Here is a 24029-nt window from a genome sequence, read left to right as displayed (position 1 = left end):
TTAAGTGAAAAGAGGGGGGAACCTCTCCTTTTTATGAGCAGATGACCCATATCTTCACTGGAGTGTTTTGAATCAACACATGCTCAAAGTCTATAGGAAAATTAGACAAATGCAAACTAATGCACAAATTGTCTAATATACTATGACTGTGTGTGCTGCAGAGTTTATACAGCTATTTCTAGTCATATTTTCCTCTTATTCTCTGTTTCTCTGTACTGTTTGTAAAATACTGATTTAATACATCTACTTCATTTTATTAAGCGTGCAGTGCATTGTTTCCAATATTTTGTTTAGCTAGTTAGGCGGCTGTGATAAATAGAATATTATTCTTTGTGATTTAGTGATGATGCATTTGGTATTAGGGTATGGGGATGGAGAATCAATGAGACTATTAATAAATTGAAGCTAGTTGTACCTTTTGGAATTTGGTGCATTTAAGGTGAAAAGCAGATTTGCAAGTTGGGGGCTTTTATGAGAGCTCTCACATGAAAAGTGGCTTTGATTCCCAGACACACTCTCTTGCCCCCTGGAAGAGAAGAGAACTACTCACATAATTCTGCAGCAACCATGTATGTCAATCCAGAAGTGTCTTTAAGGTACCCAAAGAGTTGTAACGTATCTTCCTTTATTAAGACATTTGTTGTGAAAGGATGCTGCTTTACAGGATGCTGTGAGGGTCCCAGAGCCCCGGCTCCAGCCCGTGTCTGCACGTCTACACTGCAGTTTTATAGCCCCACTGCCTGGGCCCTGTGAGCCCGAGTCAGCTGACACGGGCCAGTGATGGGTGTATGATTGCAATGTAGACATACCCATAGATTCTTCATCCAAGTTACAGAAACACCCACTGGCAAGTTCAAATTTGTATGTGTAGGTCACTGCTGCTGCTCCTGTGATAATCAAGAGGAGGTTTAATTCCTTCTGTCTTGTCCTTCTGGTGCTCAATTTTGAAAAGCTTCTGGCTTTGGTTAAGCACATTGCTAAAGATTTTTTGTTGGTGCTTTCAAGAGTCCTCTGAGTATAACTGAGATTTTTAATTTTCTGAAGCAGGAAGGAGCAAATCAGTTTGTCTGCTGCTTCCTGACTCCCAGGAGAAGCAAGACTCCTGGGTTACCTTAGAGTTTTATCAGATGTAAGCCAACTGAGTGACCTTTTGGTTCCTGAGAGTGGGGAGGAAAGTATCTTGCTTTTCATGAAGGACTTGTGCTCCTTTTCTAAGGAAAAAATTACATGGAATAGTCTTCCCTTAAAATCAGACTTAATTAGTTTGTAGATCTGATGGCAAATATTTTAGCAAAACAACAACAACCTCCAAGTTGGGTTCTGTGCAGAAGATAGTGATCTATTTATAGTATGTGGCAATTGAATGGATTGTGTGAGTGTTTTAGCTATAATTTGGCATTGAGCACAGCAAGCAGTTAGCCTTAAATATACCATTTAAGGCCAGGAATTTCAGAAAGAGAAGCTTAATTTTAGGGTTCAAAGTGCAGACTTAGGCATCTAAGGGTATATCTACACTGCAAAAAACCCCCCCAAAAAACGAAAAACCCACAACAGAACAAAAGATGAAGTCATATATCTGTAGCAGCAAGTCTCAGAACCTCGGTCAGGTGACTCAGGCTCACACCCCGGGACTAAATATAGCAGTGTAGACATTCCAGCTCAGGCTGGAGCCCACACTTCGAAAAGTGGAGAGGGGGAGGGTCTCAGAGACTAAGGTCCACCGCAAGTGGGAACATCATTTGACCCAGGCTCCGAGACTCACTGCCGGGCAGGACGGTTTACAGTGTAGATGTACGCTAAATAAAGAGCTTTATTGATGGCTGGATTGATTGATTGTAAGCACCTAACCACCACTCTTGAAGTTGATGGGCTCTTCTGGGTGCCCAGCACCTTTGAAAGCTGAGGCTGCTTATTTAGGTGCCTGCGGCTGCCTGTAGTAACGTAACTTTAGGTTCCCATTTTTAAAAACGTTGATCTAAATTTTTCTTATGCTTTCTTTCCTGTATTACTTTTTGCTCACACACATTTAGTTCCCTAGCCTCACTTTTTTAACATCCCTTTCCCCACAAAAAGTTTTTTAGAGACCTGTTCTTGCTACCTAGAGGGATTGTGCATAAATGACCTAATTAATTGGCTTTAGAGACTGCTCTATATGTTGGAGGGTGTGAGATTAAAAGGGTTTTCTATAGCAGACTTTAAAAGCAGACAGTTTGTTTATTTAAGAGAGTAGCACTGTTCGGGGAAGATAATAGTTTACCATTTTATTGGAAAATTTCCTCTATTAGCATACTACATAGTTCCTTTTTTGTGTGTGTGTGAATTTGGTGTTAATGGTTCCAACTGTCAGGCATTGTCCTTGCAGGTCCTGGGCCTGTCTACCCCATGTCAAAGCCCCTTCACCAATCTCTAACTACAAAACCACTGCTGTTCCAGACCTAGCTCTCTCATGCTTAGAAATTGCCTGCCACATGTACCAGTGTGGTTTGATGTCCTCCAGGATGATACCATCAGCCCTCCAGTGGGTCGTCTCTGGTATGGTGGTCTATCTACAGTATTTCACCCCCTGTAACACCAGTATCTGAACTCTGACCATTTGAATATTGAGTATCAACCATCTTATTAGTTGCTTCTTGGTGTCTGTTAGTTTGAAGCTGTGCAGTTGACTAGACACTGTCACCCTTTAACAAGCATATTATTTTCTTTCCTTGCCACTTGGAGGGCAGAAGTTGCATTGTCCTGAGATAACAAACCAATGAATTGCCAGACTCTGTCTCCTGGTATTAACAAAACTTAAACGAATTCCTCCATCTATGTTTTGAACAGACAGTTCATTATGTATTCTCCTTTCTTGCTTCCTCTAGCCATCAATACTTTTTCTCACTCCATCTCTACCTTACAGGCCAGGTTTGTGATAGAATACATTCTTGACTCTGTCCAAGTTGCTAATGCATTTCAAGTGTCAGTCCATGTCTTCCTGATCTGGAAACATTTTGGATTCTGTGTTTTCTTTTCAGAAGATCCAGTATTGTTGGATGTGTGCTTCACAGGAACTCACATTTCTAGTTCCCTGTAGAAATGTAGTGTACGTGGATCAGATTTCATAGGAGGATGTTTCAAAAGAAATAACATTGTGGGTTGAGATTACTATTAATTTTTCTCATCCAGCTGTCTGAATACCTCATCAGAACATGCTCAGGACCATTACCGTGCTTCTTTGGCTGGTGGCAGCCTAGGTAGGTGGAGAGAGAAGATCAAACTCAGGATCTGGTGAATATATAGATAAATAAAATAAGATACTTGGATATTCCACTTACTTATATGTGAATTTAAAAACTATCTGTAGATACAGTTCCCAGGTTGGATGGAAAAATTGATTAAGGGAATATTTAAATTCCATTATTGAAACCACCAGCAGTGTGGTTAATCTTGCTTAAGAGGGGAAATGAAATCTGGCATTCTTCTGCTTCTTGAGTACTTAAACAGCAAAAGCTACCAAGGGCTATTCTTTTCAAAAAGAGGCTGTGCTTTTCTTCTATTGTGCATCTGTGTACCATTGTAGGAAATGTAACCTTAAACACACAGCAATCAATGCTTTCACTTGGGGATTGGGAACGGAGTCAAAAACCTCATTCCAGCTGACTGTTGAGAAGCGGTTGTGTGCATTGGGGCTTAGAACTGTTTTTGCCCAAGTGTACAAACAAAAAGATGAAAAGATTTTTCTTCCAGGAACAACATTCCAAATCTGTATCATTTCCATCCCTTTGTAATGGTTCTCTCATGTGTTCATTTCCAGAAGCCCTTCTGTTCCTCTGTCCAGAAGACTTACAATTTCTGACTGAGTTCTGTAGCCCACAAAGTTCTTCCTCTGACTCTCTTGCTAGGCCTTTGAAGTGAAAAACCCAATAAAATTTCTGAAAGGTTCAAAGGGCAGTCTTAGACTTAAATTTCCTAATCAGTTATCAATTTTTTGCATGTTAGACATCCACTTTCTTAGCAAATAAGTTTAGCCAAATATATGTGGCCATGTAGTCTGTCTGGTTTTGCCTTACAAAGATTGGTTTAAGATTTTAGCATCAGTTTGCTGTGGAGTTTGCTGCTCTTACGGTATGTCTACACAGTTGATGTTAAAGCGCTGCCATGACAGCGCTTTAACGTGGCTGTGTAGTCTCGTTAGGCTGTGTGGCGCTCTCCCAGTGCTGTAATGAAACCATCTCCATGAGGGGAATAGCTCCCAGCACTGTAGCACTATGTACACTGCCACTTTACAGCGCTGAAACTTGCATCGCTCAGGGGTGTGTTTTTTCACACCCCGAGCGAAGAAAGTTTCAGCATTGTAAGTGGCAGTGTAGACAAGACCTTAGACATCATATTATTTGGGTAGCAACCCAAAAGAAATAACATGAAGTGGGACTTTTCTCAAAGCCTTGTGGGTGAGGAGACCTGTGTTAGAATCCTGGAAGTATTTTGTAATCTTTTGTGGTGTCCTGGAAATCCTCGTATTAAGGAAGAAAAGAATTCTAGCTTCCCTCTCACTCAGTTATCTTGAACACTGTCCATTTTGCTCAAATGTAATCTCATTTGTGAATGAGGACGCTTTGGAGGTGCTAAGGCAAAGCCAGAGATGGTAAAGCGGATCCAAGGTTGGCCTTACTAGCACTTCAGCAACTGGAAAAGCCAACTTTGTTTACTATTTAAACAAAATACTGAATTTTTTAAAAATTATGTATTTTGAGTCTTGATGTGGCTAGAAGTTGTGCTTTGAATCAGGACTGAAAGGGGAAACAAGAAGTAAATGAATGTTAGAAAAGTTTGAAATACCTCCTTGCTTGAATGATCTAGAAGGACATTATGATTCCTCCAGAAACCCCAGTACACAGGAAGCTAAGAAACTTCCTCTGCAGGTGAAGGATTTAATTTGAAGAAATGGAAAAACAAAACCAACAAATGTTAAACAATAAACACCACACACACACACACACAAGTGGTGAGGAATAGGAGGAAACCACTTGCTTCTTTTAAAGTGTTTGGGGAATAGTGTAGTTAGCAGAATGTTATGTTATGATTGATATTGTCTATGGATAAGATTTGACTTCCCTCCCCTTCCTTTTCTGACTTTGGCATTTTTTTAGAAAGTTAGAAATATGGCCCTGGAAGATGTGGTGATTCTTAATGTTGATACCAACACACTGGAAACCCCTTTTGATGACCTACAGAGCCTTCCCAATGATGTGGTACGTATAAATTGTTTGGATATTTTAAGCTACTGCATTACTAGAAATAGTAATCCTTTTTATCCGTTCAGTTTCTATCATGTGTCTGATGATGGTGCCAAAGCCCCCATGTGTTCTGGTAAGTGAACTGCTTACCCTGTCTTTATCTTTTTTGCCTGACAGAATTTAGTAATCTTTGAGGGATATGGAACCCAAAAGAACATCAGGAGGCTGAAACGTAGGTTGCTTTTTGCGCAACCTCTGAATGCAGGGAGACAAAGTTCACACTTAAGCTGGGAATGCTGCAACTTCGATTAAAATACTGAGTTAATATGTCAGATTCCAAATCCTCTAAAAATTACAAAGTCTTGCAGGAAGAAAAGAAAGAACATGTATGACATATCTAATGTGAAACAAAATTAGAAAAACAAAAAACAAAATTCAAGCAGATTTTTTGGGGTGGAGCAGAGTGCTGTGTGAAGAGGGAATTTCAAGCCATCCTTACATTGTAAAAGAGCAATAAAGGACTGACATTTATTTTTGGAGATACCTTAATGAATCTTTTCCCCTGGTTTCCTCCAACTGGATCTCTGAATTTTAATCAGTGTCCTATATTGTTTTTAACATAATTTTGAAATCAGGTCACTCACTTGATAATCCATTACTAAGGGCTTGTCGCCACTTACCATGGATCGACACTGTGATGATCAATCCACCGGGGGTCGATTTAGCGGGTCTAGTGAAGACCCAGTAAATCAACTGCCGATCGCTCTCCCCTCGACTCTGATACTCCACTGGAATGAGAAGCATAAGGTAAGTTGATGGGAAAGTTTCTCCTGTCGACCCAGCATGGTGTAGACACCGCAGTAATTCGACCTAAGGTATGTCGACTCCAGCTACGTTATTCACGTATCTGGATTGCGTAACTTAGGTTGACTTAGCCCCGTAGTGTAGACCTGCCCTAAGACTGTTTTGTGAAAATAATTCTCAACTATTATTCCTCTCTACGGGCCTCCTTTCTCTGTATTGGTGCGATACTTTAATTCCATTTAAAATGTCTCAACTACTGAATGTTTGGTTCTTTAAATGTACTGAGACAAAGATGTGCCCAATTTATGTTGCACTGTATTGATGCCACCTGATAGTAGAGTGTCTTTATTAATGAAACTAAAAGAGAAGATGGGTGGCAAAGTGTGTAGAGCAAGTACACTAGAAGCTTTGTCTAGTCTGACTGGTGTCTTTTTGGGAGAAGACAGAAAAATCTGAGATTCTCTTACTAGCCACGCTCAAAATATTCAGTTGGCTATTAGGATCCATAATTTGTAAAGTGTGCTTCCTTTCACTTAACTTATGACCTAAATAAAATCCTGTCTTAGTGTGCAGTTGAATACGAAATTGATGTGCAGGGTAGTTCAGAATGTAATCTGGTTCTTTTGTGGTTCAGGAGAAGTAAACTCAAGTAAGGATTTCTCTATAGCTTTTCAGTATTATTTATAACAAGTGAATATTCTGCCATGCTTCACCTTGTCATTCACCTGTTTGAAGCATAATTGTTCTTGCATGGTGACCAAAATGCAGGCTACTGTTGCAGCTCATAGAAAAGTGGCAGTGTAACATTTTCAAGATTTTCTCCCATAGGACCTGCTTGGAGCATTTTGAAAAACTTCAAAAATTTCAGACTGAAAAAGGAGTACCTTATATTTCACTCAAAGGATAGTCATGTGTCCTGTGATGTGAGTCTGTCCATTTAATAGAATACCAGGCATTCACATGGAGGGCTCTTGCCTTCGTTGCAGAGATGATTGGCATCACAGTGATGCTGAAATACCTTGCTCTGTCCCAGTTTGTTGTGGAAAGGTGGATTCTCTTTGCTGATAACCTTGAGTTTTCTGCTGCAATTTTCAGCAGGATGATCATAGACTGTGACTAATTTTTCACTAAAGGGAAGCCCTATTTCATTTTTGTAGTAGTCATTGAATGTGTGAGTGAATTTTCCTGGTTGATGATGAGGCTTGACTGTGAATCATTTAGCAGCGGGAACTAGAAGAGCAAACACCCTACTGCCATGTACCCTCGCTCCCAGCATTAGCCTATCACTTACTCAGTTAATCCTCACCAGTCCAGATCCTCAGATCAAAATAAAAATGTATAACTGTAGCTTGGCTGCTGTGGTGAAGGTCTGCTATCCAGATTGGATATACAACTACCTACATGTCAAATATGTAATTTGTCCACAACACTGAAACAACATGACTTCTAGCTATGGGGCTATGAGGCGTATAAAGAAGCAGTGTTTTGAGTCCTGACACACAGGAAGGTGAGCATCGTGTTGGTAGCTGTTTGTCTAGATAAGTCATATTCATGTAATTTTGATGTGCAGAATATCCATCTTTTTGATATTCTGCACTAATATGGCACAGCTGTTCCAATCGCAGAGCAATAAACAGAGATAGGAGGAATCTGGAGAATGTGTTCAAGCCTCCCAACACCATGCATCCATCCTTACTCATCACCAGCATATTTCAAGCATTCCTGGTAAGAATAACTCAACATGGGAGAAGTCATTTGTATTCACCCTGCATAGTTCAGTGCTAGGCCTGCCTGCTGTCTGCCAACTAGTTCCAAGAGAGGTGTTGGCCTTTGTGTTGTGGATGAGATCCCAGAATCTATTTCACACAGACCTCCAAACAGCCAAGAGACAGAAATGGCTGTATTCATGAAGCAAAATTTCAGGGGGAGAAAAGTTCAGAATGTTGCTAGCCTGAGTCACTTTAAACTCACTAAATGAAAGGAAGTGGAAGCATAACTAAAAACATCTGTTCTCACCCCTAGGGGTTCCATGGCAGTAGCCTTGCAAATCATAGAATATCAGGGTTGGAAGGGACCTCAGGAGGTCATCTAGTCCAACCCCCTCCTCAAAGCAGGACAAATCCCCATCTAAATCATCCCAGCCAGGGCTTTGTCAAGCCTGACCTTAAAAATATCTAAGGAAGGAGATTCCACCACCTCCTGAGGTAACGCATTCCAGTGTTTCACCACCCTCCTAGTGAAAAAGTTTTTCCTAATATCCAACCTAAACCTCCCCCACTGCAGCTTGAGACCATTACTCCTTGTTCTGTCATCAGCTACCACTGAGAACAGTCTAGATCCATCCTCTTTGGAACCCCCTTTCAGGTAGTTGAAAGCAGCTATGAAATCCCCTCTCATTCTTCTCTTCCGCAGACTAAACAATCCCAGTTTCCTCAGCCTCTCCTCATAAGTCATGTGTTCCAGTCCCCTAATCATTTTTGTTGCCCTCCGCTGGACTCTTTCCAATTTTTCCACATCCTTCTTGTAGTGTGGGGCCCAAAACTGGACACAGTACTCCAGATGAGGCCTCACCAATGTCGAATGGAGGGGAACGATCGCATCCCTCGCTTTGCTGGCAATGCCCCTACCTATACATCCCAAAATGCCATTGGCCTTCTTGGCAACAAGGACACACTGTTGATTCATATCCAGCTTCTCATCCACTGTAACCCCTAGGTCCTTTTCTGCAGAACTGCTGCCGAGCCATTCGGTCCCTAGTCCGTAGCGGTGCATGGGATTCTTCCGTCCTAAGTGCAGGACTCTGCACTTGTCCTTGTTGAACCTCATCAGATTTCTTTTGGCCCAATCCTCTAATTTGGCTAGGGCCCTCTGTATCCTATCCCTACCCTCCAGCGTATCTACTCTCCTCCCAGTTTAGTGTCATCTGCAAACTTGCTGAGGGTGCAATCCACACCATCCTCCAGATCATTTATGAAGATATTGAACAAAACCGGCCCCAGGACCAACCCTTGGGGCACTCCACTTGATACCGGCTGCCAACTAGGCATGGAGCCATTGATCACTACCCGTTGAGCCCGACAATCTAGCCAACTTTCTATCCACCTTATAGTCCATTCATCCAGCCCATACTTCTTTAACTTGCTGGCAAGAATACCGTGGGAGACCGTGTCAAAAGCTTTGCTAAAGTCAAGGAACAACACGTCCACCGCTTTCCCCTCATCCACAGAGCCAGTTATCTCGTCATAGAAGGCAATTAGATTAGTCAGGCATGACTTCCCCTTGGTGAATATCCATGCTGACTGTTCCTGATCACTTTCCTCTCCTCTAAGTGCTTCAGAATTGATTCCTTGAGGACCTGCTCCATGGGAATTATCCTCAGCAAGAGTGGCATATATCAAACTTCTAGAATTGCCACATTCTAAATGATGCCCCTACCCCTGAAGTGTTTCCATTCCTCTGCTGCGATAAGTCACATGCATTGTTATAGCTTAATGCTAGTTAGTTTGGATGATCATTGTTTGCTGTAAGAACAATGATTTCCAGTTACCACAGCCTGGTGAGAGACTATCCATGTCCATTGGAAAGCGACGATTCCCTCAGGGCAGAAGGCAATCCAAGTATGTTTCCCATTCATTGCACTGGGTAATTCATGCATGCTCACTGCTTGCCACTGTGATATCCCTTCACTCTTCAGTAGTCTGCGATGTGACTCCGTTCATCGCTGTATATAGCCAGGTAGGCAGGAAGCAGTGAGTTATGTATGATTCTGTGCTCCCTGGCTTTCGTCAGCATTTCAGTCTGTTAAAGTTATTTCAGTGCCTCTTTTTGGTATTTAAATAGCTCTTCATTTTGACTTTATTCTTTGCATCCGAATCTGCCAGCTTGTCATCACTCATGCTAATATGCACAACTGTGGAAATGTCAAACTTGTAAATTTCATAGAATTATGTAAGAAATGTCTGGATACAGTGAATCCTGGGCCTTGTATGTATATATGATTTGTCAACAATCAAGTATTATATTAAATTTTATGGGACTTCATTAAAAGAGCTATTGCAGGAGCACTGTAGAACATCAGAAGAGACTTTACCAATAAACCCAAAACTTCAAGCTTTGGAATGTAATAAATTTTAAGAGACTTCCTTCCTTTCATTATTTACTTTTTACTTCACGTTTATAACAGTAAAGAGTTGTGTTTTATTAGTTCAAAATTCTTGATTCAGTTTTCTGCAGGTCTATTTAAAAGCTACATTTTTTCTTAGAGGATGTTTGGAGCATTGCAGAGGAAGTGCTGCTAGCAAATTCAATTAACTGGTACGACACATAAATAACATACATGGTATTTTTTTTTTCACAACTGCTATATAAACACAGCTGGGTTGAATATGTGTGGTAACAAAGACTTAACTTGAATCATTTTGCTTTGTGTAGTTAATGTTTGGAATCAGTGTTTCTATCTTATTCCTCATTTGTATTCCTCCTTGTTTCATTATTTTAGTTATCTAGATAATTAATTGTTCTCCTCTAGGTCTTTTCCTTTCCTTTAAACTGTTTAATATTTGGCTTTCACCACTAGAGAGCAATTGTTTTTCTTTGCAAGAAGTGAATTTATGTCTGTTCTTTCATGCATCGTGTGTTTGGAACTGTAAGTGGATCAAGTTGTTCATCACAGCAGGGAGACTCTGAAGCTGATCTATTATACACACTTTCTTCGGAGGGGTGGGGTGGTAGGAAGAAAGGAGGGGGAGATTCTGGCGAATCTCTCTCTCCACTGGGCTCACTCCACATGGATGCATTTGTGATCTGTTGGGGGCTATGCCAGGCTATGTTAGCTGAGGGACTAAAAATATCTCTAACAGTTCCACAGTCATGAATGGCTGTTAAGTCAAACCATGCTTTCAGTACTGCAAGGTAATGTGAGCACTGAGCACTTCATTAACTCTTGAATATACGCAAAATTTACTTTGGTGAATTAAATCCATTTGCATTCTGCAGAGCTGAGTAACATTTACTTTGGTGTATTCACTGGCAGGCTACTCATGCAATAGGAAATTTTAATAGTCTGCTTGTTTTTCTGAACAACTCTTTTTGCTACATTGAAAAAAGAATCCCTTAAGTCCTATGATTTTGCTGGAGACTTTTTCTGAGCGTCATACTTGGGTATGACATTGCTGCCGAAACTGTGGTCTTTCCATAGTTCAGAGTGAGTTATTTGTTACCATTTCAGAGTGAAAATGGGCTATTGTGAAATGTCTCTCCAGTGAATGTGCATGTTACAGAGGTTGGATAACCTTGCGATAGTTCCAGTAGAATCAGATTAAACACCTAACACAGAATGTCAGTGCTTTGCTCTGGCTTGACTCAACAGTACCTTCTAGCTATCAGACTTCCTGAATTGCCCAGGTCAGCTCCTTTGAAAATCAAGGTGCAAACATCTGCATTAGTAGGTAAATGTTTGAAATGCTAAAGTCTGTCCCTGCTCAACTTTGTGTTTGTGATATTGTGGCCTGTTGCTGATGATATGAGAGTGACAAAGAGCACGTAAAATAGCAATATTCCTTTTAAAATCGCCAATATTAAGAAAGAAAAGGAGTACTTGTGGCACCTTAGAGACTAACCAGTTTATTTGAGCATGAGCTTTCGTGAGCTACAGCTCACTTCATCAGATGCATAGAACTGTGATGATCTTCCAGTTGCATTTGCTGCTGGCATGTTTCCTACATACCTTTCTATGAGTTACAGCAATGGCTGAAGGAGTCAGTTTTTCTGCTTTTATATACTTTGTACAGTCCCTATCAATTTATTTTTAAGTATTTCAAATGATAAGAGTGTCTCATTGGAGTCTTAGTTGTAGACATTAGAGCTTCATATGATAAGGTATAATTACTTTAGTGCAAGAAATAAAAATATTAAGTTTAATCTTTCATTGTGCAATGTTTATTAGATTAAGGCCATTGATTTGAGGTGCCTTGTATATTGCACCAAGGAGATCTTACTCGTGATATGTATTTATGAGTACTTGCAATTGGCTTCTGATTATTTTTGGCTGTCTGTAAATTATTTTTTGCATTGTATTCATATCCCATTCATTAGCAAGCTTTCACAATTAGATGCTCTTATACTTTACTGTTTGTTTCTCTACTTTGTGGGAACTGAAACATGTTTTTTGAGCGATCATAGCAATACTAACTTCTGTTTCTCAATTGCAAATCCATTTTTGAAAGGTAACTTCCATTTATATTTTCTTTTTTTGTTTGCTAGAGAATGTTTCTTTATTCATGTTGACAACTGAAAAGCCTTGGACCTAATTAAAAGAATTTCCACTAGCACCTTTACTGAACCATTTCATTATGCTGCATTGCACAGATTGCATTTTGAAACATGGTGATAGTTTCAATCTGACCTTTAAACCTGAACTGCCAGAAGTATAAAAATCTTCTTTAAAAACACTCCCAGGGTAGGCTGTATGTATATATGTAGGTTGTTTGGTTAGAAATAATCTTTGTATTGAGCGGTCACCATCTTATTACAAAAAATGAAAAAGCATTACCATCTCTTTAGGCAGAATACCAATAGTTCAGTTTATGCAGTCTACTTTGTTTTATGTATTAATTTATTCTAGAGTAAACAAAGGAGCAGCTTTACTTTTGTTCACTCATCAGTCTCTCTAAATACATTATTTTTAATGCTTTGTTATTTAAGCTACATTATTTTATATTAAAAAGTGGTTATTGAGGTAGACTAGATTGAAATGAGTGTGAATCCATAAAATAACCACACTGTAGTACCATGTTAAATTTAATTTTAAAGGAGGCTTAAAACTCTCCTCTTATACATACCACACAGGAATGAGTTTAATTTTTTAATGCAGTTCTTTATCAGTAAATAGTTAACACATTCTATCTGAGGATCTAAGTGATTTAGAAATGCTAATTTATTAAGCCTCACAACACCTCAGTGAGATATGTCATTATTCTACTTCTTTCATAAATGAGGAACCTAAGATGCAGAGAGGTTATAACTTGCTTTAGGCCACATTAAAAGACTGTCAGAGAGCCAGGAATAGAATCTAGATCTTCTGACTGCCATTCCTGTACTTTAGCATCAAGTGCATCTTTCCCCAAGTTTACACTAATAAAAAAACACACTAACAATTTTTCTGGGTTGATTATGAGATATCTTCAAGATGTAGCTGCAGTGCAATCTTTTAAGAGAGACATAAATTAAAATAACCTATTTTTATGCTAACATAGAAAGCAAAAGCCAAGAAAATAAAAGTTACAGCGGTTACCTGGCCTTTCAAACATGGGTGAGTTACAGGTGAAAATAAGAATTATGCTTATTTGTATCCTGTTCAAACTTGAAAATCTGATGGAGCTGTTGTTACATTTGGCCTATTGAGAGCCAGCTCTTTCGGGGACATTATGGTTTCAATTAAAGGAAATGAGCCGTAGATTATGGACATGATAGATCCACTAAAACTGTTATGGTCTATGATGTTAATATGTGCTTAAAGGCTCATTAATGCATGGATCGTTGACATAAACTATAGCATTTGGATTTATAAGCATTGCTGGACACTTCCTTAATTCTCCATCTTATAGTTTGTAATAGTAATATTAGTCCTCTTATGACAGAATCACTGTAGTGCTTCAAAAAAAGTTGAAAATAAATATACAGAAATCTCTTTGTAATTGTATCTGGAACAAAAATTTGACACAAGCAAGTTAAACGTATTAGTATGGGTTACATTTCCTGCAATCCATATTGGAGCATGTACCAGCGAAAAAGACATTACCTTTTTAGATTTTGAGAAACATAAAGAAAAATTAGAAAGAAGATGAATGTTTAAATAGGACAGCAGAATTGCAAATGCTTAAATAAGACAGCAGAATTGCAAGTTTCAAGAAAAACTGTTCAGCGAGGCCAAGCCCCCACTCATTAAGTAGACCATAAACAGGGTTACACAGAGACAATGCATATATTGTATTTCTAGTGCTCTTAAAAATCCTCAGACTTCCTTATGGTTCCTGGTTTTTTCTAGCCCAAAGCTTGTCTTCTGAGCAGCAATGCACACTGGTAGCAAAAGTATTAAGACAGACATCCTTTGGTAGAGTTTCAGAGACATGGAGGAGGTTGGGACACAGATCTATGATCCCTGGAAAGAAACATGGAGATCTTCAAGATAAATTGGGAAATCATAACTATCAGTTCATACCATGTGAGCTGACGGGCTATTTCAGAAAGAATGGCCAGTCATACCTAATCCAGCAGGCAGGAGAATCTCAACACTAAAAATAACCCGGAGAGGAATTAGTTCGTGGCTGAGATTCCATTAGTGATCGTTGCACGGAATGCAGCAAACAGTATTGTCCCAATAAGTATCTCAAGATGGCACCCAAAGCTGAAACAAAAGAAGGCTTTGATGTTTAGGCTTACATGATATAGCTATTTCTATTATATTTATCAGTATGAATTGCTTGCAACCGTTCATTTTCTTCTGTAAATCAAGAAGACTGTTGGTTTCCTACACCTATTTGACCTCTGAAATCTACCCCCATCCCATCGGTGAGACATCTTTCTGTCTTAAGCTGTGGCATTCTATGTCATGTAAAGCAAAGGAAGCAGTAGCTGAGTCTCTTTCAGGAGTATGTGGTATTAGTACTCCTTCCTACATCTTCTGTCTTTTCACCAATTTCACTTCCGTGACATCTGTTTCAAAGGGCTTGTCTTCACTACAGCTATTGGTCGATTTCAGCTACACAATTTGAGATACATAAGTAGCGTAACTCAAGTTGACATTGCCTAGATCTACTTATTGCGGGGTCCACACTACTCTATGTCGACGGGAGATGCGTTGCCACTGACATTGCTTCCGCCTCTCATTGAGGCGGAGTACAGAAATCGATGGGAGAGCGCTCTACCATCTATTGAGCGTGTCTCCACTAGACCTGCTAAATCAGTGCCGCTGCATCATTTGCAGCAGTGCCAATTTAGCTCTGTGGTGAAGACAAGCGCAAAGAGTGAACTTATCCTGTCCCAGCGTCTTCAACACCAAAAATTGCTGCTGATGAAACTATTTGTTAATGATTTGGCTGCAGTCATTGCAGCTCAGACACAGCAAGTTAAACATTAATGTGTGAAGAGGTTTTTTTAAACTTATTTCTCTGCTTGTGTTTGAGAAGCAAAAATGCTGTCAGTAACAATAGTATGTAGATATTCAACCTTACTTCAGAAGTTATTGAGCTGCAAGCACTAAAAAGGAAAGACAGCAAACTAAGTCACATCCTATTTATATATGAGCAAATTTTAAGTACAGAAAATGGTAATGGGTAATCCTTCAAAACTGCAGCCCTTGGAGTATGGAGAGAAGACCAAAGAATATTCAGGTAACCTGAATGCTTCGATAGTTTTTAAATTTGCCTGTGTAAGAGGATATACAGTTGGTATTTGCTTAGTTACTATCAGTGAGCATTTCTTTGTGTAAATGGTAATGAGACCATTAGGACTATGTTCACCTGAAGTGCAGCTCTGTGAATCTGAGGTAATTAAACACCTCCAGTATGAAAGAGAAAGGGCAGTGAAGGTTAAGTGAGGAATAATCTGACGCACAGGTGGTGTAGAGCCTTTGAGAAGCAGGAAGAAAAGAGCCTCAGTTGATATCGACCATTTCAAAGGATGGAAATGTCACCATTGTCATTGGGAGATGCTTTTGTCATTTTTATAGGGTTTTTTTTTTTTTTACTTGAATAAAAACATTTCATTTAGAATTTCAGTTCAAGCTTTTAAAATACATTAAGGGATATGAGTGTGGTGACTCAGTCTGGATATCCTCAAAAATCTTTTATTTCATATTTGTACTATGTAATCAGGATTGGGAACCTATTGTGGTAGGCGTTCTACATGCATGTAGAATTTATTCTTTACATATTTTAGCTTTTTTTAGAATAAACTTATATAAAGCTACATATCTATCCCAAAACGTTTATAAACCACTTATAAAATATTTGTGTCATTTGTTTTATATGGCAGGCATTAATATTAAACTTTATTCAGTACCATTCATAAAGAACAAAAAGAAAAAAATCTTTAATAATCTGATACTTCAGCTCCAGAGAGAAAACACAGATCTTTGGGCCTGCTTATGATTTCTTGTTCCTGCACTAATTAACTAATGACCTTCTTGTCAAATGTTTTTCTATACTTGTTTTTATAGAATTACTCTAGGCAGGCAAAGGGACCATGTTGACAATTCTATATTGAATAAAAAGAGCATCTAAACTACAATATGTACTGTAATCCGGTCTGGCCAAAATAACAGGGATGATGTATCTTGTATAATGCCTCATCAAACGTTGTACATGACTTTTACAAATCCTTAATTCTTTCTCATCTCACGATATCATGCTCCCTTAATCTGACTTGAATTGTAACTAAATATCACCTGTGCATATTTGCCTCATACAGCAGCATTTTAACTTCCTTATGGTTGAAATGGTAGAGTAAAAAGTAGAGTTGGTCAGAAATTTTCCAGTGAAACAATTTCATCGAAAAATGCCAATTTATGGAACCCCAAATGTTTTGCAAAAACACTTCAGGTTCTACAGATTTTTATCAAATCGCTAGCAGAGTTCCAATAGAACCTTGTCTGGTTCCCTGCCAGCTCTGCTGGCAGGCTGCTGGGGAGCCTTCCAGGCTTCCAAGATCCATGGCTCCTGCGCGGGTCCACCATGTAGGCTTCCTGCCGTTGTAGGCTCCCTGCCACCAGAGCTGGGTGTGTGGAAGCCCTGGCTCAAACTATGGCTCTCAAGGTCTAGATTCCTGGCATCATAGTAGGGAGCCTGGAAGCAAAGTGACCCCTAATTCAAGCCAGAATTCTCAGGGCTTCCAGACTCCCTACTACTTAGCTAGACTCCCAGGCCATTTGGCTCCTTGGACCACCTGACTCTTGGGACATCTGGAGTTGGGCAGCCTGGGGAGTCAGCTGATCCAGGAATTTGGAAGTCATGGGGTTCCCAGTGCTGGAGCAGTCACCGTGGCCAGGCTTCCCTAGAGTTGGTAGACCTGGGGATCCCTGGCAACTTCTTATCTGAGTCATGTCGGTTTCACAGCTGCCCACTATTAAACAGGGGCAGTGAAATTTAAATACATCATGTCAGTTTCACTTAGCAGCTCCTAGTGATCCAGAGAGCTTTTGCTTTTTTTTTAATAAACTCTTTGGTTGATTTCCCGCAAACTGGAAATGATGAATTTCAGCCAGGTCTAATTGAAATGCATGTTCTTTTGTGACAATGACGTGCTTACACCCTGAAGAAGACTAGCTCCTAGAGCATGTGGTGGTTGTAGGAGGCGCAGGGATATCTGCCGTGAGTCATTAGGGACTTCTCCTTTTGGAAATTTCAAAATAACATTTCAGCAGCATGCAGAGGCTCTTACAGATGCTAAAATGAAGCAAGAGGAACTGTCAATCCATTCAGCTGTGTGCATGTGTATGGGGACAATATAAATATAAAAATAAATAAATAGGTCTGTAGATTTTTTGTAATATCTATCTCTTCCTACTAACTCGTTAGTTAGAAGAAACTAATTACAACTGTCCTCCATTGTTGTGTGAATTCCAGAACTGATATAATTGCAGAGGCTTTCACTCACCTTTGGTTTGGCTACAAAAAAAATTTTTAAGTACATCAGAAGCAGAAAGCCTGCCCAACAGTCAGTGGGGTCACTGGATGATCAGATTGCTAAGGGAGCACTCATGGAAGATAAGGCCATTGTGGAGAAGCTAAATGAATTATTTGCATTGGTCACTGCAGAGGATATTGGGGAGATCCCCACACCTAAGCCATTCTTTTTAGATGACAAATCGCGAGGAGCTTTCTCAGATTGAGATGTCAATTGAGGTTTTGGAGTAAATTGATAAATTAAACAGTAATAAATCACCAGGACCATACGATATTCATTCAAAAGTTCTGAAGGAACTCAAATATGAAATTCCGGAACTATTGACTGTGGTATGTAATGTGTTGCTTACATCAGCTTCTGTAAAAGATGACTGGAGGGTAGCTAATGTAACACCTATTTTTTAAAAAAGGCTTCAGAGGCGATCTGGCAATTACAGGATGGTACGGCTAACTTCAGTCCCAGCAAATTGGTTGAAACTATAGTAAAAAACAAAATGATCAGACGCATAGATAAAAACAATGTGTTGGGGATGAGACAACACAGCTTTTGTAAAGGGAAATCATGTCGCACCAATCTATTAGAATTCTTTAAGGGAGTCAACAAGCATGTGGACCAGGGTGATCCAGTTAGTATGGTGTACTTGGACTTTCAGAAAGCTTTGACAAAGTCGCTTATCAAAGACTCTTAAGCAAACTAAGCTGCTGTGGGATAAGAGGGAAGATCTTGTCATGAATCAGTAACTGGTTAAAAGATAGGAAATAAAGTGTAGGGTCAGTTTTCACAACGGAGAAAGGAAAATAGCGGGGTCCCCCCAAGGATCTGTACTAGGATGAGTGCTGTTCAACATATTCATAAATGATCTGGAAAAAGGGGTGAGCAGAGAGGTGTCAAAGTTTGCAGATGATACAAAATTACACAAGATAGTTCAGTCCAAAGCTGACTGCAAAGAATTACAAAGGGATCTCACTAGACTGAGCGACAAAATGGCAGATGAAATTCAGTGTTGAAAAGTGCAAAGTAGTGCACATGGGAAAAAAATAATCCCAGGTAGACATACAGAATGTTGAGGTCTAAATTAGCTGCTACCACTCAAGAAAGAAATCTTGGAGTCATCATAGATAGTTCTCTGAAAACATCTGCTCAATTTGCAGCAGCAGTCAAAAAGACTTACCGAATATTAGGAACCATTAGGAAAGGGATAGATAATAAACCAGAATATATCATAATGTTACTATACAAATCCATGGTATGCCCACACCTTGAAAACTGCATGCACTTCTGGTCATCTCATCTTGAAAAAGATATATTAGAATTTGAAAAGGTGCAGAGAAGGGCAACCAAAATGATGAGGGGCATGGAACACCTTCCACATGAGGAGAGATTAAAAAGACTGGGAATGTTCAACTTAGAAAAGAGATTACTAATGGGTGATATGCTAGAGTTCTTTAAAATCAAGAATGATATGGAGAAAGTGAACAGGGAAGTGTTTATCCCTTCCCAGAATACAAGACCTAGGGTCACCCAGTGACATTAACAGTCACCGGTTTTAAAACCGAACAAAAAAGAAGTATTTCTTCACACAATGCACAGTCAACCTTTGGAACATGTTGCCATGAGATGTTTTGAAGGCCAAAAGTACAAGTGGGTTCAAAAAAGAATGAGACAAATTAATGGAGAATAGGTCCATTAATGGCTATTAGCCAAGGTGCATAGGGATGCAACTCAATGCTCAAGGTGTCCCTAAACCTGCAGCTGCCAGAGGCAGGGACTGGGTGACAGGATGGATCATTTGATAAGTTTCCCTGTTCTTTTGATTCCCTCTGAAACATCTGTTGCTGGCTGCAGTCAGAGACAGGATACTGGTCTCAATGACTGTTCTTATATGCTGAAAGTAAGGGAATGAAGTTCATTGGTGGGTCCTGAGGGGGATATGTGCAACTATACAGACTGGACAAAAGGACACCAAAATCCTTATAGCTTTAAACATTTAACAATAAGTAAGGCAGCCTTTAAAAAACATGTCCTTATCTTCCTGCAGTCCTGCCTGCAGGCTTCCAAGCAGAATGTGATCATCTGCTAGTGGGCCAAAACAAGTAGCTGAAAATGCAGTTTTCCTAGGACTGAAAACTCCAGGTTTGTACTCTGTGTCATTCTTTCTCACACGTGCAGCAGATGCTGGGACACTTGGTGAAACTTCTTTGGCTAGTTCCCAGTTCAGTAAGTTGTTTGTTTATGCTATGAGGATGATCTAGGACTGTTGTGTACTTACAGGTTTCTGCACTCAAGAACAGATTAAAGAAAGTCTCCACAACTACTGGGGATGGTGTGGCAAGAGCATTCCTAAAAGCGCAGGCCTCTTTCTTTGGGAGCTACAGAAATGCACTGAAAATTGAACCCGTAAGTAGGACATCAATATGTTAATACAAATGCAGATGTGTAGCGGTGGTGGAAATTGCCCATAAGATGTTTGTATGCATAAGGAATGGGGTGGTGAATAATACCAAGAATATTATAAGAGCTGTCAAGTGATTAAAAAAATTAATTGTGATTAATCACACAATCGCACTGTTAAACAATAATAGAATACCATTTATTTAAATATTTTTGGATGTTTTCTACATTTTCAAATATATTGATTTAAATTACAACACAATACAAAGTGTTCAGTGTTCACTTTATATTTATTTTTTATTACAAATATTTGCATTGTAAAAAAAAAGAAATAGTATTTTTCAATTCACCTAATACAAGTACTGTAGTGCAATCTCTTTATCGTGAAAGTTGAACTTACTAACTTAGAATTGTGTAAAAAAAAAAATGCATTCAAAAACAAAACAATGTAAAATTTTAGCACCTACAAGTCCACTGAGTCCTACTTCTTGTTCGGCCAATTGCTGAGACAAACAAGTTTGTTTCCATTTGCAGGAGATAATGCTGCCCTCTTCTTGTTTACAATGTCACCTGAAAATGAGAACAGGCATTCGCATGGCACTGTTGTAGCCGGCGTTGCAAGGTATTTACATGCCAGATGCACTAAAGATTCATATATCCCTTCATGCTTCAACCACCATTCCAGAGGACATTCATCCATGCTGATGAGGGGTTCTGCTCAATAACAATCCAAAGCAGTGCGGACCGACACATGTTCATTTTCATCATCTGAGTCAGATGCTTCCTGCAGAAGGTTGATTTTCTTTTTTGATGGTTCAGGTTCTGTAGTTTCTGCAAAAGTGTGTTACTCTTTTAAGACTTTTAAAAGCATGTTCCACATCTTGTTCCTCTCAGATTTTGGAAGGCACTTCAGATTCTTAAACTTTAGGTCGAGTTCTGTAGCTATATTTAGACATCTCACATTGGTACCTTCATTGCATTTTGTCAAATCTGCAGTGAAAGTGTTCTTAAAATGAACAACATGTGCTGGGTCATCATTCAAGATTGCTATAACACGAAATGTATGGCAGAATGCGGGTAAAACAGATCAGGAGACATACAGTTCTCCCCCAAGGAGTTCGGTAATTAAGTAATTAACGTGTTGTGGTTTTTTTAACAAGCATCATCAGCATGGAAGCATGTCTTCTGAAATGGTGGCCGAAGCATGAAGGGGTATACGAATGTTTAGCATATCTGGCTTGGAAATACCTTGCAATGTGGGCTACGAAAGTGCCATGTGAATGCCTGTTCTCTCTTTCAGGTGACATTGTAAATAAGAAGTGGGCAGCATTATCTCCTGTGAATGTAAACAAACTTGTTTGTCTCAGCAATTGGCCGAACAAGAAGTAGGACTGAGTGGACTTGTAGGCGCTAAAGTTTTACATTGTTTTCTTTTTAAGTTCAGTTATGTAACAAAAAAATCTACATTTGTAAATTGCACTTTCATGTTAAAGAGATTGGACTACAGTACTTGTATGAGGTGAATTGAAAAATACTATTTCTTTTGTTTATCATTTTTACAGTGCAAATATTTGTAATAAAAAATAATATATAGTGAACACTGTACACTTTGTATTCTGTGTTGTAATTGAAATCAATATATTTTAAAATGTAGAAAAACATCCAAAAATATTTAATAAATTTCAATTGTTATTCTACTGTTTAACAGTGCAATTAAAACTGTGATTAATCATGGTTCATTTTTTTAATCGCAATTAATTTTTTTAGTTAATCACGTGAGTTAACTCCAATTAATTGACAGTCCTAATTATAAGGCTTTTATGTAAATCAGTAATGCAGACTCAGCTGGAATGCTGCATGCAGTATTGGTCACTGAATCTCAGAAAGGATGTTGTGGCAATAGAAGAAGAAGAAGAGATAAAGGGCCTGGAAGAGAGATAAAGGGCCTGGAAGAAGTCTTGTATAAAGAGAAATTGAAAAGAATTAGGTTTATTTACTTTAGAAAGGAGGTGATTAAGAGGGGACATGATAGAAGTATGTAAAATAATAAATGGTGTGGAAAAGGTAGATTAGGAACTTCTGTTCACCCTGTCTCATAACAGAAAAATAAGGGGATATTCACTGAAATTTAAAAGGTGGAAAATTTAAAACAAATAAAAAGAAATACTTTTTCACACCACATATACTTACACTGTGGAACTCGTTGCCACAGTAAGGCATTGAGACCAAGAATGTAGCAAAATTCAAAAGGAGATTGGATATTTATATGGATAGCGACAATAGCCAGTCGTTATACTTAATGACGAAGAAGTTTTGAAGGGATATTAATCCTACTTCAGGGATTAAGCCAATCTCTATCTATTATAGACCAGGAGGAGACCTATGTGGGAGCAGTGGGGTTGTTGTACTGTCTTCTGAAGCATTTGGCACTGACCACAGTCAGAGACACTTTACTGCACTACATTGACCTCAGATCTGATCCAGTCTGGCAGTACCTCTATTCCCATGTAAGGGTTTTATGAAGCTCCTGTCATGGTGATTGGCCTCCCCTGAGGACAGAATATGAATGTAGTCCTATTGGCCCACGACAGATGGGGACTGTGTAGATGATATTATGAACAAGTTAGCTATAATGCACAAGGTTTGAGCCAGAAGGTACACAGAGGATGGAAGGGGCTAATAGCTTAATGATCCGTAGAATATCTCTAACAGTCTTAGTGAGAGTGCAATTCTCTTCCTCAAAACAGAGTAGACTACCACACAGGTAAATTAAAGCAAAATGTGGGGGATATTTTTTACCTGATGTTCAGGCACTCATTAAGGCTACTGCAGTTTAGACTAATGGGAGGTGCACAAGAAAATCCCCGCTGAGTGGAGAATCTACCTTTTGCCTTAATGCTTTCATCCATGATTGTGTTTCCTTGAGCATTCAAGGATCAGAATGGAGAATTGGTGGCTGCGGTGAGGAGCAGGAATAATATACCGAGAGGCGGAGTTGAAGTAATGGGGGATGGATGGGTTAGTGATGACTCAAGAAAGGGTGCTGTCTTCTGCATTCTGTCTCTGGGGATGAATATAGAATTCTGGTATGCAGGCATGTAAACACATTTCACACACACTGTTTGTTAGAACAAAAGACAGAATTTGGGATCAGATATAGTTTTTTTTATTTCCTTATATTTTCCCTGTTCAGAAACCCATTACAGCCCCTTCATTTCTGCACTTAATATTTTGCATACTATGAATTATTTGTGGATTTTCATAAAGCTGGAGGGAAGGAAGTAGCTTGATCAGATTTTAAATAGTCTGTCCAACATCCTCAATGAATGAGCATCATTCCACTCAGACATATTCACTGTTAAAAAATAACGCAATTGAACAGAGCTGACCTGAGTCTGTCTCTCCTATTCTGATAGCAAGGATATTTGTATGGTATGTGTATAAATATAAATGCATTTGATATATCTGTGTAGGGCTCATAAAAGTATCAAGTGTGAATGGTATGCTTTTAAAGCACCAAATATTAACTAACAGGAGCTACTTTAATTCCCATCCATATAATTAACAAAAGTGAAAGCAGCAAGGCAGCCTGGCTGTAAGCCTCCTTTATCCATGTCAAGCAGACACCGACTTCCCCTCATTCGTTTAGGCCTTTCTTGCTCTCTGACACTCCTCCCACTAGTTGCCAGGCAACTCTAGGAGTATTGGTGTGCGTGCTGCTTCGATATGTGTGAGGGATTAACTAGTTAAGGTTGGGGTTTTTATGAAGAAGAATAAAATTTTAAATTGCTTTACTGGGAATAACATCTGGTATTTTGAAGGCTGAATGTTACAGATGAGATATCAAAATTGGTTGATGACGACACACACCTTTTGAAACTACAATTCCCCCTTTTAGGGAGAGCTAATGTGAACAAGTAAAAAGCCTCATTTGGT

The 24029-nt window shown here is 39.2% G+C and overlaps 1 protein-coding gene across 15 annotated transcripts in view; it reads left to right on the top strand.

Moving 5' to 3' along the window:
* DENND1A (DENN domain containing 1A) overlaps window positions 1–24029 on the top strand; it is a 372477-nt gene that overhangs the window by 237050 nt on the left and 111398 nt on the right. For 13 of the 15 annotated variants that reach the window (XM_043530795.1, XM_037879472.2, XM_043530797.1 and 10 more), the window contains exons 12-13: window positions 5130–5231; window positions 19974–20099. In XM_043530795.1, coding sequence (XP_043386730.1) covers window positions 5130–5231; window positions 19974–20099 — 228 coding nt within the window. The remainder of the gene's footprint in view (window positions 1–5129; window positions 5232–19973; window positions 20100–24029) is intronic. The other 2 variants (XM_043530794.1, XM_043530796.1) reach the window with 1 other exon arrangement.

This window comes from Chelonia mydas, chromosome 16, assembly GCF_015237465.2.
Source record: "Chelonia mydas isolate rCheMyd1 chromosome 16, rCheMyd1.pri.v2, whole genome shotgun sequence".
NCBI classification, from domain to species: domain Eukaryota; kingdom Metazoa; phylum Chordata; order Testudines; family Cheloniidae; genus Chelonia; species Chelonia mydas.
The sequence above is the reverse complement of the archived record's forward strand: the minus strand, read 5'-3'. Positions and strand labels throughout refer to the sequence as shown.